This window comes from Myripristis murdjan, chromosome 9, assembly GCF_902150065.1.
Source record: "Myripristis murdjan chromosome 9, fMyrMur1.1, whole genome shotgun sequence".
Lineage (NCBI taxonomy): Eukaryota > Metazoa > Chordata > Actinopteri > Holocentriformes > Holocentridae > Myripristis > Myripristis murdjan.
The window spans coordinates 28,495,620-28,510,907 of record NC_043988.1 but is presented as its reverse complement, the minus strand read 5'-3'; the positions used below and the strand labels follow the sequence as shown (position 1 = coordinate 28,510,907).

General features: G+C 41.2%; 1 protein-coding gene across 1 annotated transcript in view; it reads left to right on the top strand.

The window, feature by feature from the left end:
* kcnt1b (potassium sodium-activated channel subfamily T member 1b) overlaps window positions 1-14,298 on the top strand; it is an 84,686-nt gene extending 70,388 nt beyond the window's left edge. The window contains 10 exon segments of the mRNA XM_030060156.1: window positions 757-891; window positions 1,382-1,493; window positions 2,573-2,674; window positions 3,964-4,047; window positions 4,717-4,845; window positions 5,583-5,603; window positions 5,971-6,268; window positions 7,926-7,988; window positions 10,854-10,938; window positions 11,576-14,298. Coding sequence (XP_029916016.1) covers window positions 757-891; window positions 1,382-1,493; window positions 2,573-2,674; window positions 3,964-4,047; window positions 4,717-4,845; window positions 5,583-5,603; window positions 5,971-6,268; window positions 7,926-7,988; window positions 10,854-10,938; window positions 11,576-11,696 — 1,150 coding nt within the window. The 3' untranslated portion in view covers window positions 11,697-14,298.
* The last annotated feature ends 990 nt before the right edge of the window (window positions 14,299-15,288 follow it).

Sequence of the window (15,288 nt, the reverse complement as noted above, 5' to 3'; positions counted from 1 at the left end):
AGTGCTTCAGTGATTAAAAAATAAATAAAAAAATTGCTCATCAGATTATTAAAGTCATTTGCTGTCAAAAAAAAAATCCTATCTCATTTTTTTTTTCAATGAAAAGTATGTTTAAAAAAAAAAAAAAAAACATGTTTCATTACACGGATTTAAAGAAAAATCCACACTAAAACAACACTATTAAAAATGTCAGATTTTATCAGTTATCAACAATGGGCAACAATGACTGTCCCAGAGTAATTTAGGGATTCTTTCTAGTCTGAACATTTTGCATGAACATTCAAAAAACCATACAGGGGGAAATACGTTGTAGAAGAGCCAGGATGCCAGTTTCTGCACCGACTGTGGACCATGATGCAATCTAATCACAAGTCACAGCGTTTTGAAGAAGGGTTGTGACTTGATATTTGTCAAATGGAAAAATTCTCACTCTAGTTTTGCTCTCTCTGTTGCCCTTTTCACCTACACATATTTCCCACAGCTAAAGCTTACAAGTTCATACTCGTTTTATGAGGCTAGTCACAAGTCACCTGGGGAAATATAGGAAATCACCGACTGCAGTAGAAGGACACGAGGCAGGTTAAGGGAGTTGGTACATGGAAAAAGTAAATTGCTGCACTTCATCACAAAATAACCTCCGGAATGTGCTTATAGTGTTACAGTGTCAAACGGTGTATTTACTTTTCCTTTAATTTCATAATAAGGTATTATTTAAGGATGAAATGTTATTCAAACACCTGTTTTTGAATTGGCCAGCTTGGACAACCTGCTCCAGTGTGGCATAATCTACGCTGACAACCTGGTGGTGGTGGACAAGGAGAGCACCATGAGCGCTGAGGAGGACTACATGGCAGATGCCAAAACCATCGTCAACGTCCAGACAATGTTCAGGTAACGTACTGCAGACAGAGCCCTGCACCACAGACGAACATAATGAAGCCTAAGGAGGGAGATTCAGTGTGAATTCAGATATGTCGGATTTCTCTGACACTGACATTGCTCGGATTAATTGCCATTCAGCTTCAGTTAATCAATCTTTAGAACGGCACAGCAAAGCAAAGGCATTTTGAGTTTGCCAGAATGGAGAATTGGTTCACCACAAAGTCCTTTCAAAGACAAACAACCATGGACAAAGCTTTGGAACTACTCTTTTATTTAACAACCCAAAATTAAGCATATCCGTCAAGCGCCACCCTTGGTCTTCCCCAAAGCCCAAAGCTTTTTATCTCTCCGGTTTCTGTTGTTTGTCTCTCCCTCCCCACTTCTCTCTCTCTCTCTCTCTCTCTCTCTCTCTCTCTCTCTCTCTCTCTCTCTCTCTCTCTCTCTCTCTCTCTCTCTCTCTCTCTCTCTCTCTCACTCTCTCTCTCTCTCTCTCTCGCAGGCTGTTCCCCAGTCTGAGTATCATCACTGAGCTCACACACCCGTCCAACATGAGGTTCATGCAGTTCAGAGCGAAGGACTGCTACTCTCTGGCTCTCTCCAAGCTGGAGAAGGTGACGTGTTCAGGAAAATGACGATCATGTTCAGACTCCCCGCCTGCAGCTCACACTACCGTCTGCTTTGTGTCACTGTGACTGTGATTTTTTGGGCAGATACCATTATAGATACTGTTTTGTTGTTGTTTTTGTTAATAACACACATTTGGGTACCTCCTTACAATAAGACTACCTTTATAGAAAGTATATGAGTGTTTTATAATTAGGCTCTTAATTAGGTCGTAAACACCTAGTTATCAATGCAGACTCACTATTCAACAAGACCAAGTTACTGCTGTACTCAAATTAATCCCTTAAATCTCAGGTCTTGCTAGTTACTTAACTTGCTTTACTTGATTTTTCTAAATAGTGAGCCTGCATCGATGTATGAAAAGTATTCTAAACTTGTTTAGAATTTATTTATACAGTGTTAACAACCTAATTAATAACCTAATAAATAACCTAATTATAAACCATTCATAAACCCTGTATAATCGTTGTCTTATTGTAATGTGTTACCCACAGTGACAGCAGGAAAGTATTTAATAGCAGTAATAAAGATGTGTGCTTGAGGTTTGACTTTTTATAGTTGGGCAATAAACCTTAACTGAACTTCCTAACCCAACCCACGGTGCTATCAGCTCAATTGTGATACACTGCCATCACACTGTTGGGCACAAACAGTGGTATTTAATTTTTCATATCTTTCTCTTGATTTCTCTTCTTTCTGCCTCTCTTGTGTGTCCTTTTGCTTGCACCTGCATCATAGTCAAAACTGGTAATGTTTCCCTTTGTGCAGTTATCCTACATCTATGCCACATCAGAACAATAGTTCAGGGCATTAGGTTATTCTACTTTGAAATGTATACACTAGAACTAAAAGAGCACATTGCATACCGTAAACATTATGCTTACAGGCCTTGGAAATCTGTGTCTGTGAACAAACTACTTACCAGGATAGTCCTTTTAACTTTCAGAGGCTTAAACCTAAATCTGGGACATGGGTTTCCTTTTTAGGATGGAGCCAAAGAGCAAACAAATGTACAGTAAAAACTAGGGCATCAACATCTGAAATCTCTGTATGTTCCTCTCTGCAGATAGAGCGAGACAAGGGCTCCAACCTGGCCTTCATGTTCCGCCTGCCGTTCGCTGCGGGCAGGGTGTTCAGTATCAGCATGCTGGACACACTGCTGTATCAGGTGGGTCCACAGACACTGACCTCTGCAGCTTATCATTGGCCAGGGTGTTGGCAGGTCCTTAAAATTTAATTCAATTTAATTAGTAAATGTTATCCTTAAAAGTCATGAAACAGTTTACATTTGTATTCATGGGGTCTTCATTTTTATATAAACATGTTATCTAATTCAATTTATCCATCTGCTAGTTTCTTTTAGTCAACCTGTTGTGCTTAAATTCAATATATCTGATGTTACAAAACTCTAAACCTACCACTGAACCCAATACTTCTTTACTTTTATATTGGCATGCTGCATTTAACCTGCTGGGAATTAGAGAGAAACAAATCCACAAATATCCTTGGACTTACATGTTCCAAGTTCTGTTACATAAAAACTGACTGCAGGGCCCAAAAAACTGGCTATCTAAGCTAAAGTACTCTGTTAGAGTCATATAGGCAATAACCAAACATATTCCTACCTGAAACTCCAAATGATTTTTTTCCAAAAATTAGTCTTAAACTTGGTTAAAATTTATTTTGAAATGGTCTTAAAAAGCATTAAGTTTAACTCTCTGATACCTGTAGATGCCCTGTTGGCTCATCACAGGGGGAGTGAATGTATTTGCAGGTTTAAGTGCTGCATAATGTGACGAAAGAGGATTTGGTCAGTCTTAGGTCAGCTCTTTGACACACCGCAACTATTCAGTAGTACAAATTTTAAAAAATATGGCATCTTGCATTTGGGGCTCATTTTGTTGTTTTGCTCTTTACTGTGGGTAACTGTCCAACCATAGACAATGTGACATCACATCAGAGTGGAGTCAGAGAGCAAAGCTTTTCTCAGATATTGAAAACATCTACTACCTAAAACAAGGGCTTCTTTCTAGATTCACCATTTCATACATTATAGTGCAATGCAGCCACAAAATGTATTTTTAATAAAAAGCACAACTCAAGCCCTCTTGCTCTTAATATGTTCTCTGACTACACATATAACTCACAGCTGTATAGAACAGCTGCCTTTTCTCCAGGGGTAGTTGAAGGTCATTCTGGGATATACAGAAAATTGTTAAATATGAGGAGACAAGACAGATTGTGGAAGAGTGGGTACACCAAAGAGTCATTCCCAGTATCTCGTTCCAAAAAAAATGGTGCATTGAACATCACCGATTGATGGTATGTAACCATTTAAGAGTATCCAAAGATGGATTTAAGTATAGTCTTTTTTATAACTTGACAACTTGTTTCCTTTATTGAAATAGCTTCACAAAAATGATTTCTCGACTGCAGCCTTTCTCTCCTGTTTGACAGTCGTTTGTTAAGGACTATATGATCCCTATCGTGAGGCTGCTTCTTGGTCTGGACACCACGCCGGGCTCTGGCTATCTGTGTGCTGTGAGTAGTGAAGCTTGTTTCTCTGTCGTAGTGATTTGTAAAGCAGAACAACTGAGTTTGACTGTGTGATGTGGAAAAATGCAGTCAATTGCGCAATATTCACTTATTTCCTTTAAAGTAAAGAATTGCTTTACTTAGTGCTCCCTGGGGATGTTTGTATTTCACTTAGATAATACTTAGTGTAGATCTCAGCCCACAGTCTAAGTAAAGACACATTCATTTTCGTCTTTCAGAGTCATATTTACCACTTTGCCGGCTCATTCTTGTGCGTTGCGCTCTTAATTCCAGAATTTTTGTCATGACTTCAAAGCAGGATAAGACGAGGGGAATCTTTTGATGCGTCGTGCTGATAGACGGTGAAAAACCTAAACAATTTCACACAAGAGACAACTAACTCTCAGATCAGTCACTGTGATCTGCTTGTTGAAATTGGATCAGTAATGCTTTACTTTACTTTCTTACAAGAAGAGGTCATGTGACAGTAACACTGAAGGGGCACCGCAGTTCACCTTTCTCACAGTTCAGTTTGGCTTGAAAAAAAAAAAAAAACTGACTGAAAATTCCAGTTGTCATAACATTATTGTTAATTCCCTGAATGTAAGGCATAACTTTGTAGTTTGTGATGCCCCACACTGATGATGTGACTGGTCCCTGGTTCTTCCTCCTCAGATGAAGGTAACAGAGGAGGATCTGTGGATCAGGACTTACGGCAGACTCTTCCAGAAGCTGTGTTCCTCCAGCGCCGAGATTCCCATTGGGATCTACCGCACCGAGTCACACATGTTCTCCACCTCCGAGGTTAGGGTTAGATTGGTCGAAAATCCAGTCAGCCTGTTCACGTACATCAGGCACTCGCAAGCTTCAGCTTCAGCTTCCTTTTTCCTCCCTTTGCCCTTCTGCTCTTGTCTTAACTCCTTAATTCCCTTCTCCCTTCTCCCCTTCATTACTCATCTACTTCTTTCCATTCTTGCTTAATTCTTCTTTCCTTCTTTTTTCTTTTCTTTCTGTCTAAAGTTAATTTCTCTCTCTATCCTCTTACCGTTCTGTTTGTTATCACATCCTGACTGCCTTCCTCCTATTCAAATCCTCATTCTTCCGATTTCCTACTTTCTATCATCCCTCCATTCTTCTTATCATCCCTCTCAACCTTGAAGTAGGTGGTGTTTATCTTGCTCTTGCTTTGCTATGGCTTTTTTTGCTTTCTGTCTTGATCATTAGTCGCTGCTCATTTTAATGATGTTTCAATTCTATCATTGGATTCTTCCTTATTATTTATAATAATAATAATGACAGCATCTTTCACCAAGGGAATTGGAAACAGTTTTTATCCTCCTGCACCAATTTGTGATCAATTTTAAATTCCTTAGCTGCTGTCACAATTTGTCCTGCCAAGTTGATTCTTAAGATAGAAATGAATCTATGCTGTGTGCTGGCTTTGGAAAATTGTAATCATTTTGTTTGCTTTAGATGTCCCCATCTTTCATTTCATTTCTTTATTTGTTTGGTCTGTCTGTTTGTCCCTCCTTTGTTCCCAGTGCAAGGAAGGTTACCCACAGGTAAGATCCAGACGTCCTTTTTCATGTTCAACCCAGCTGTCACTCCCTGCTGAAAGCATGAAATGCTGGAATAAGTAACACAATACCATTTATTCTGTGATAACAAACTCAGAAACATGTCCAAATTATCAGATCTTTATAATGCAGCCACACTGAACTTGGACACACTTTAAAGGAGCTGCTGAAACCTGTTATATATCTATAAAATAGATCTTTTAAATGTGTAAAAAGCCAAAAAATAATTTTGAAGATTCAATATTGTGATTAAATTTTGGAACCCTAACCCTAGCCCTAACAGTGTCACACCCACATACACACACAAACATGCACAGGCTCCAGCCTTAATACCCTCACCCTCCACCCCCAGTCTCAGGTGTCCATCAACGTGGAGGAGGGCGAGGAGCAGCGTGAGCGTGGTGAGCTGTGGAAGGAGAAGACAGCCCATCGAAACTCCACCACCAGCGACCAATCAGAGCACCCGCTGCTCAGGAAGAAGAGCATGCAGTGGGCGCGGCGCCTGAGCAGGAAAAACACCAAGATGCCCAGCCGCACCGAGCGCATCTCCCAGCAGCGCCTCAACTTGTACCGGCGCTCTGAGAGGCAGGAGCTGTCCGAGCTGGTCAAGAACCGCATGAAGCACCTGGGCCTGCCCACCGTGGGATACGGTGAGTGGAGCAGCCGGTGGCACACTGTGGTTAGGCTGGGCAGTTGTGTGTTTTTGTTGTGAACTTGTGGACAATATGAAAAAAAAAATAATTAATGATTTTAAAATATGAAAATATTGTAATGCATGTAAATATATTGAATAATCTCTGTTATCAGAAGATGTAAATCATGTAATTAGAATTACTTATGTTGTTTGTGAATTAATGAATATGACAATGCAGTTCCACTGTGCTCATCGCAGATTGGAGCATTAGGCAGGCTGTAACTCTTGAAAGCAGAGCTGCTCTGGAGGCAGGCAGAGCTAAAAAAAAAAAAAAAAAAAAAAAAAGTGCAAAATGTAGCTAAAAATATCCTTTAAATGACTTATTTCTTGACTTATGGCATTCAGGATCTGGTAAGGTCAGCTAAGCTACCAGGCTTGTCTGCTGTTACACCTGCTTTTTCACTTTTTCCATTGCTGGTAATAGAATTGGCCCAGTTTTGAACAAAAATGTTTTTTGTTGCTTTGGTATTGCCTCTCACCATGTCACATGTTTTGCTCATAAGCAAGTGCTAATTAGGCAGCATTAATCAGATAAAAAAAAGTAGAGTTTTCTATGAATGCATGGAAACTGGTGTTCATGAATTGAAATCACATCTGATTGGTTGTTGATGGCCAGTGAGCTCAAAACATGCAGCCGTGCTCAGCTTCTCTTGACTGGCAAGCTTGTTGGCCAACCACACAGCAGCTGGATTTTAGTTCCTCAGCTCCATTGGAAATAAATGGACATCAGTGGTTCTATTGCTCCTGCCATTGAGGTTTATCTCAACCAATGAGGGTAGCTCTGCCTCTAAGAAGTTTCTGAGAATCATTTTGAAAGCTCCAATCTGTGTCCCAGTCACTCTGTATCATCTAACTGCATTCAGTGTCATCTAATTGATGGGGTGCTGTGGGTCTTGAAAGCACAGTCCAAGGAGTGTCATTGTCATTATCATCATCATACTCCATCAACGTCATCGTTAACATTCAGAAAACCTCATTCCCTCATCCCTTGTACTGTCATCAAGCCCTCTGTCCACATCCCGTAGCACATACATACCTGTACCAAGCCATGATTACTACACCATGTGCATGTGCACACCTTTCATGCATGAGGATGCAGGAGCACTAAACCTCGAATTATTTGCGTTTGATCTCAGACTGCAATTGCCTGCATTCGTATTGCTTTCTCACTTTATTATTTCCTCTATTCCTATATCTTCTTTCTAAGCTCCTCTCTCTCCCCTCAACTTCACACTTAAAAAAAAAAACAAAAAAAACAGAATCATTTTCCAGGGCTGTTCCCCTCAACAAATGCAATATACCTTGTCAGTGAATTGCCTTTCAGTAGAAATTCAGAAGTTCACAGTCTTTAGTAAGAGCCATGAATGTAGCTGAGGATTTCTTTGTAAAGATCCGAAATGTGAGAGTGGAATAATTTGGAAGTGATTCTGTCATGGCTCGCTTTTTGCTTAAGCATACATCACTGAATGGCTTTCTTGCATTCCTCTCACTCTTTAGACTTCTTTTTGAAAACTGCTGATGCATTTGCCTGCCTGATCTTTTTCTTTTCTTCTCCCCTGTGTTTTCTCTTTTTTCTCTTCTTGCCTATTCTGTCTCCCCTCTTTGGCTTGTAGAGGATGTTTCTAATCTCACTGCGAGCGATGTCATGAATCGAGTAAATCTAGGATATTTGCAAGGTAATTTGTGTGCCGTATTCACCTCATGTCCAACATGTGAGTGGTCACATCCATCTGTGGGGAAAGTGTCCTTTCACCAGCATCCCTTATAGAAACACGCATTGAACTTTGGCTGTAGACACTAGATACACCGCTTGACCCATTTATGGATGTTTTTGTTTGTTTCACACAGTTTGGCATATTTGTTTTGGATAGAAATATATATGCTAGTTTATTATAAATGAACAAAATGGGCCATTGAAGTTAACAGTGCTGCCGTTGCTTAGAGTTGCAGGACATTTCAGAGCACCCGTATACAGATGGGACCAGGCCGTCAGGTTAGCTGGTTGATCACAGTACTGCCACTATACTGCATGTGTGTATGTGTGTGCGTGCGTGTTTGTGTGTATGTGCGTGTGCGTCCCGCCAGAATGAGTGGCAGATCAGCAGTCTCGCTCAGTCTTTCCCTATCTCTGTCTGCTCTCTCTGTCTCCAGTCTTTTTTTTCTGCATTGTGTTGACATGAGGTGACTTCCCAAATGGCTAGAAAACCGTGGTTACTGCAGGGCATTCGAGTTTGGCTTAAGAGTGGAGCAGAAAGCATTACGTCTGTGCATGGAAGGTCAATTTACAGAAGAACAAGATCCATACTAAATAAACTGGGAACCACACAATAAGTGTGTATTCTGGGGAAGAACAAATTGGGGTGTTTGATGTGTCACATGTAGTCCCATGTAGATCACTCACATTTTTTCTCCTCGTTCACAAAAGACTCGATGATGTTCAGCATTATAGAATGGCACTTGCACACTCTCTCTCTCTCTCTCACACACACACACACACACACAGTGATCCTGCAGTAGATTGACCCCTTCCACTCCCACACTCTAGGGCTGGGCAATATATCAATATTATTTCAATTTCGTGACTTATGACTAGATGTCATCAGAGTTTTGGATATCATAATATGGTGATACAGTGTAAGTGTCATTCTTCCCTGGTTTTAAAGGCTGAATTAGAGTAAAGGGATGCAGTTTGTTGAACGTATTAGTCTGTTCCAGATGTTTGTTTTTTTTTGTTTCTATGTCCTCAATCATCATATCCACATTACTAATGATAGTTTATTAAATATCTCATGATGTAAATTTTGCAAAAGCACCAGTAGTCATCCCTACAGTGCTGTCACAATATGGATATTGAGGTGTCCGGTCAGACATACCAGGATGTTTGATTTTGTCCATATTGCCCAGCCCTATCGCGCTCCCAATGTATTTTGCTTCACTCTGTTTGGTCTGAGTCGCACTGCGTTTGGTCCAGTCTGACAGATGCTGGAGCATGTCCTTTATGTCTGTGGGTGTGTCCGACCGACGTTACTCTGGGCGGGGTTGTGGGGGCTGAGTGTCGTTGATTGGCATGGCAACCGGGCGCCTCTTTGACCGGTCCGCTGGTCCAGTTTGGAATGCGCAGGACAACAGGAATGCGATGGAGAGCGTTATGTTGCGGAGTCGCGGACGCTGTCTGCATGTTGGTTGCGTTTTGAAGCCGCGCATGGGGTGCGCTTGCAGCAGGCAGCATGGGCCTCTCCCTATCCCAGACATGCCCTGTCAGTAACGGTTAGCCCTTCTCTCTCTTCCACCCCGCCTGGCTTTATAAAGGGCCACGATCAGGTGGGTTGTCGTGGAGACGCATATGCCCTCCTTTACCTCCCTCCCTCCATCACCCAGCCAATCAAGTATGAGCCGGCCAAACACAGCACACACACACACACACACACACACACACACACACAAACACCCACACATATATCAAGAGTTCAAAAAGGTAAATTGCCCTGCACAGCTCAGAACTTCACATTCGTGCTGGTGGTGTCAGGAAAGAAGTCCATCGTAGAAGAAAGAAAGGGCCTGATGAAGCCCATGCGGCGAAACGCGTTGCCAGATTTTTAATAAATAAATAATATTAAAGTTACCACATTGTGTGCGGTGGAACCCTTTCTTTCTTCTACGACCCACACATATATATTACCTCCCACACACATATGCACGCACACACTGTAGTTAGAGTTACTTGGGAATGAATGTCAAGGTAGTAAATCGCCTGCTGTTGATTGAGAAGACCTCAACACAATAAGACCTCAGTAGCACCAACAGGTAGGTTAATAATGTATAGTTACTGTTATCATCCTCAAAGATTCTGTGGTTTTCTTAATTAATCTTGCCTTGATATAGTTACATAACATTAACATAATAAACCATTAATGCAATACAATAACATTTTCTTTTTACTTTTAACACAGTTTTTTTGTAATTGACAAACTGGACATAAGATATCATCCCTTTTTTGATATAGCCTCTTTATTTAGTGCTGGATCTGTGAGGTGACTACAGTTGTGTATTGACATTTGACTGATACCGCATTTCAGTTGAGTTTTCTTTTTGAACACTTAAAATTTAAATGAAATGTAATAAAACCCAGAACTGTTGTAATTATCACATTATCAAGAAAAAGTTATTACGTTAATGGTCATTTTGATTCTATTACTGGGACATTTATTGTGTTAACAGGATTATTACACTATTAGCTGCACATGTTTTATCACCATAATGGTTTTTATGGCAGTTTCAATATATTACATTAATACCATCATGCCATTTGGACCTAGACAAGAAACAAAGCATTTCTGTAAGTATTTGTGCCAGACTTTCTCACCACTTGGTCTTGTACATGGGTTACTTTGGTTTCCCCTCACTGCAAGTTTGGGAATGACGGAATCTCGTATTCCCAGTGGTTAGAGGGATCATTTCCTGGCTAATGTAGTGTGTAATGGAGGAGGCCGAGGGAGGGCTCCAGAGCAGCTGTGAAGGTCTTTTTTGTCTCTCTGTTGCAGATGAGATGAACGACCACCAGAACACACTCTCCTACGTCCTCATCAACCCTCCGCCCGACACCATGCTGGAGCTTAATGACATCGTGTAAGCATCAGGATGAAGAGGGAAAGTCCTCCTCTTCCTCAGTTTTATTTCATCAGGCAGTGTACCTTCATATTAAATACTTATGTTTGTCCGTATTAACTTTATTGAAGAAGTCAGTGCTAGAGGTCTACAGTTACTTCTACCTCAATCACATCCAATGCATTTTTACTTCACCTGGAAGCAGTTAAATTTTATCCTAGTACATTTTGTGATTGGCTTTGTTCACAAGAACAAACACCCCTTCCTGGACCATGCCAGCCCTACTTCCGCAAAGTCATTGTCATTCATGTTCAAAAATATGGGGGAAGAAACTGCTCCAGGAAACTTGAAAGTTGCTACACATGGGTAATTCCATCTTGTGAGTTCTCAGCCAAGATGTACTGTCACTAAAGTACGTGCCTTCTGATAAAGTTTGTCCTTCACATTGGGGGATTTGCTTTGGCAGTGATATACAGTATTTCACCTTGACCAGTATTTTTGTACTCCCATGTTTCCCATGTTGGATTTAGTCTGTGACCATGCTTGTGGTTTCTCTGTGATTTCACCTTGCCAAGGGTTTTATTTCCAAAGCTGAAATAAAACCTACGCCCTTGCTACTGTTCAGTTTTGACAGGTAATGTTGATCGTTTCCCTCTAGGTATATTATCCGGTCTGACCCGTTGGCACACATGCCAGAAGAGGCGTCTGTGAGTCAATCCCGTGGCACCAGGAACCAGCAAGACTTTGGTACGGAGACAAGGGACGAGACCCACCTCTGAAACCTCGTCAGTCCTCAGATCCCTGCCCTCCTTCTCTCCAGTCGCCCCTGATATGATGCAAAAACATACAGGGAGACAGAGAGACCCTGACCCTTACCTCCAAGCCCTGAGACTGAAAGGGCTCGTTTCTCTCACACAGATTAAGGCTACAGTCTTGGACCAAGACTCACCTGTCAATAGAGAACATGCATAACGTGTTTCAGCCTGAGGCCAGATGTGATCTGTTGTTGAGGACAATCTTGAGAGACCTTGTGTTTCCACTGAGCTGCTATAGAAGGATGCATGAAGAGTGCCTCGTCATAAACTCCTTTCTCCCCTCACACACCCACATACTTACAGATATAGCCCTCGCAAAAGAATAAATGAAATGGACCTGTCACTGGAGACACGTCTGTTTCCGTTGAGTAACCAAAGGAGTGAGAGACCTGAGTTGTTTTGGGAGAGATCATGTGACATTGTAAGGCTGCATTCAGACAAAGCTTTTGGCTTTCATGCAAAAAATGTCAGGTGCTTTGTAAGGTACAGAGCTTCTCCATCATTCAAATGAGTACGTCCAGACATCCAGGACATGCCCTGCGCCAAAGTAAAGGGAGTTTCCACTTTTGAAACAGAACAAGGGGATGTGGTTGTGAGTGCATCTGAAGCACTGGAGTGCCTCTCTCTGTTGCAAACAGCAGAGAGGCGCTCTGTGCTGCTTCAGAGAACAAGCTTCGTCTGAACGCAGCCTAAGGAAGTTTGTGCTCAGACAGGAAGTGAGGTCATTTCACTCAGCATGTCATGCCCAGGGGTGAGGTTGCCCTCATGCCCTGACTGAGGCTCAGTTTCCTGCACATTTTCCTTACCTTAGCTGGTACATGAATTTGCCAACCTGACAGCGGGTCAAAATCTTCACCCTTCACATTTTGTCGAGATTTAAAACAATCCTGTTTTCTAAAGATATGGGTATGAATTTCTAGATATTCAAGAATTGACCATGGAATTTCGGTACGTGTGCACTTTTTTATTTATTACAAATGTTTGTTTTTTGTTCAGGCAGTATTTATAATCAGTTTTTCTGACAAGATTTTCCATTTTCCTTTATATGAGCACAAACTTTTTTACAACACAGTATGCCATCTGTGAACATACACAGTCTATGTAGGGACACTTTTATTTGCCATTTTAGATTTGTGAGCCTTTTTTCACTGTTGTTTGGTTATTTTAGAAAGGGGAATACTGTCAACTAATGAACAATGTTTTATTATACTAATATAATTGTCCTAAACAGTATCCTGTATATGTCCACTCTCTTGCTTTGAAAATATGTTCTCATCAGCCTCCATACGGTACAGTATGTGCCATTCTTTATCAGTTATTTATATTTAACTCTAGTCAACTTGAATTCATTGGGAATTGTTGAATATCATGATCATCTATTTTCATAACTGTTATCAGTTGTGAATGTACGTTGCAGTATGGCTGGTAGCCTGATTATGTTGCACAGATTAGCGATAGGCAAAGTCAAATCTATCCATATGGATGGAAGCTGAAGCTGAAAATGAAGCGTTGTCCTCTCCGTATTGTACAGGCCATACCTTGTGCATAATGCAGTGTCAATGTGCAGTATTTATTCTTCATTTGAAATAATTTTGATGATCATGTGTCACTGTTGATCTGTATGTCTTGTTTTATCACTGTAAATAGTAACTTTATACAGTATGTTTATCGTTTGGTATTTTGTTCCTTTTGGCCTATGCTGTATGATACAAATGAAAGAGGACTTGAACTACTTTTGCACTAAGCTCTGTGGGGATGTCTAGAGCGTGATAGCATGACCCTTTAACCTGAGTCTATACAAAACGGTGGACAGTATTCAACCATTCCTAAGAACCAAGATAGTCAAACGTGCTGGATCAAGTAGTGCATTTGCGGTTTTGATCAGCTTGCCTTTGTTGTCAGCTTAATTTTAGCGTGTCCCATTTTTTAATATGTTGAAAAAATTTGAAAGGAATGACAAAGAAATCTCGGATGAATTGTGTCTTTGAAATATCATGAATGAGATCCACCAGTGTTGGACTGGATAAATGACCAGGCATTGTTTTGTTTGGTTTTGTTACAGTATTACCCCCCCCCCCCCCCCTTGGAGTCCATAAGCATTTCTCTGGTGTTGTAAAATGTATTTGTTTTGTAAAGTGTCCCGTTTAAGTGCTATTTATTTTACTTAATGCAAGCCAAGGCCCCTCGGCAGGGCAGTTTACAGGACAGGGGAACTGAAGAACAAAAAAGGTGGAAGCAGTGTTCAACGCCATGTATTCAATGTCTTCCTGAGTCATCACTTCTCTCTGGCAAAACGTCAACCCCCAAAAGGCCATTCTCCTTTTGGAAAAGTATCTACTCTTCACTTCAGATTTCCTATTGTCTGTACTGTAATGTCACAAGGGGCATGTAAACACAAAAAGCATGTTTTGATATACAGCTTGCCAAGAAAAACATGTTTTTGTACATTCAGCTGGACAGTGCAACGTCCCATGGCTAGAAAAATTACCAATTATGACACTGCTTGTAATTTGGAACCATATCATTTGATATTGTGTATTTACATGAATGGACTGTGCATGTCCTCTAGGTGTGTCAAAAACCTATGTTTACCTTCACCCTATCATGTTTTTAAGCCATTGTCAGAGGAGTTGATCCATTTTGTACTATTTCTTATAAGAAGTAAGGGTACTTCTCAACATGTAAAATATGAATAAATAAATGCTGCATGCAGCCAGATACAATGAATGAAGTCAAATCTTTATTTAATCTCAAATCTTCAAATGACAACTTGATTTATTATGCAAACACTTGTAATCATTTGATAATTAAGCACATAAATGTCTGATTATTTAACAGCCACAGACAAGGGTGGTGTTGTTCTCCCAGTTATCACAGGAAAGAGGACAGTTATTGATTATGGATTGACTTTATCACACATGATTATAGTGTCAATCACAAAGTTTAATGCATTGAACTGCAGCATCTCTCCCTCCTTTTTTCAATACCAAAAACAAACATTTTACTGTTGTGGTTTTTGAAGCGAGCTCCCCTTTGCATTTCTGATCTAACACCCTTGTCCTTGTTGCGTGTGCTGCTGCTTGTTTAGATGCATCTGTTTCCATCTGTCTCTGGTCCAGCGTCCGTGGTTCTGGACGACCTCATGCAGCAGGTCAATGCAGGCACGCTCATCGCTGCACATCAGACTGTTGTCACCTGGGGAGGCACCACCAGAGGGAGACCTTGAGCCAGTACTTCTCTGCCTTCTGCTGCTGTGGCCCTCTCTCGTCTGTGCTCGCTTTTTGTCTCTCCCAGACTCCACCCTGCTGTTGGTCTTGGTGATGTCCTGGGTCATAGATCTTTGTCCTGATCCTCCAGGTTGGGGGTCTTGACTTTGACACAGTTCAGCCTGATTTTGATTTCGGTCCTTGAGCTCTGTTTGGCCCTCGCTGATGGTAAATTGTCCCTCAGAGGCTGGGTCTCGGTGTGTGATCATCTCAGGGCTGTGGTTCCACTCCTCCTCTTGACTCAGGTCGGTGTAGCTGTGGGTCTGCGCCTCACTGAACGGGGAATAGTT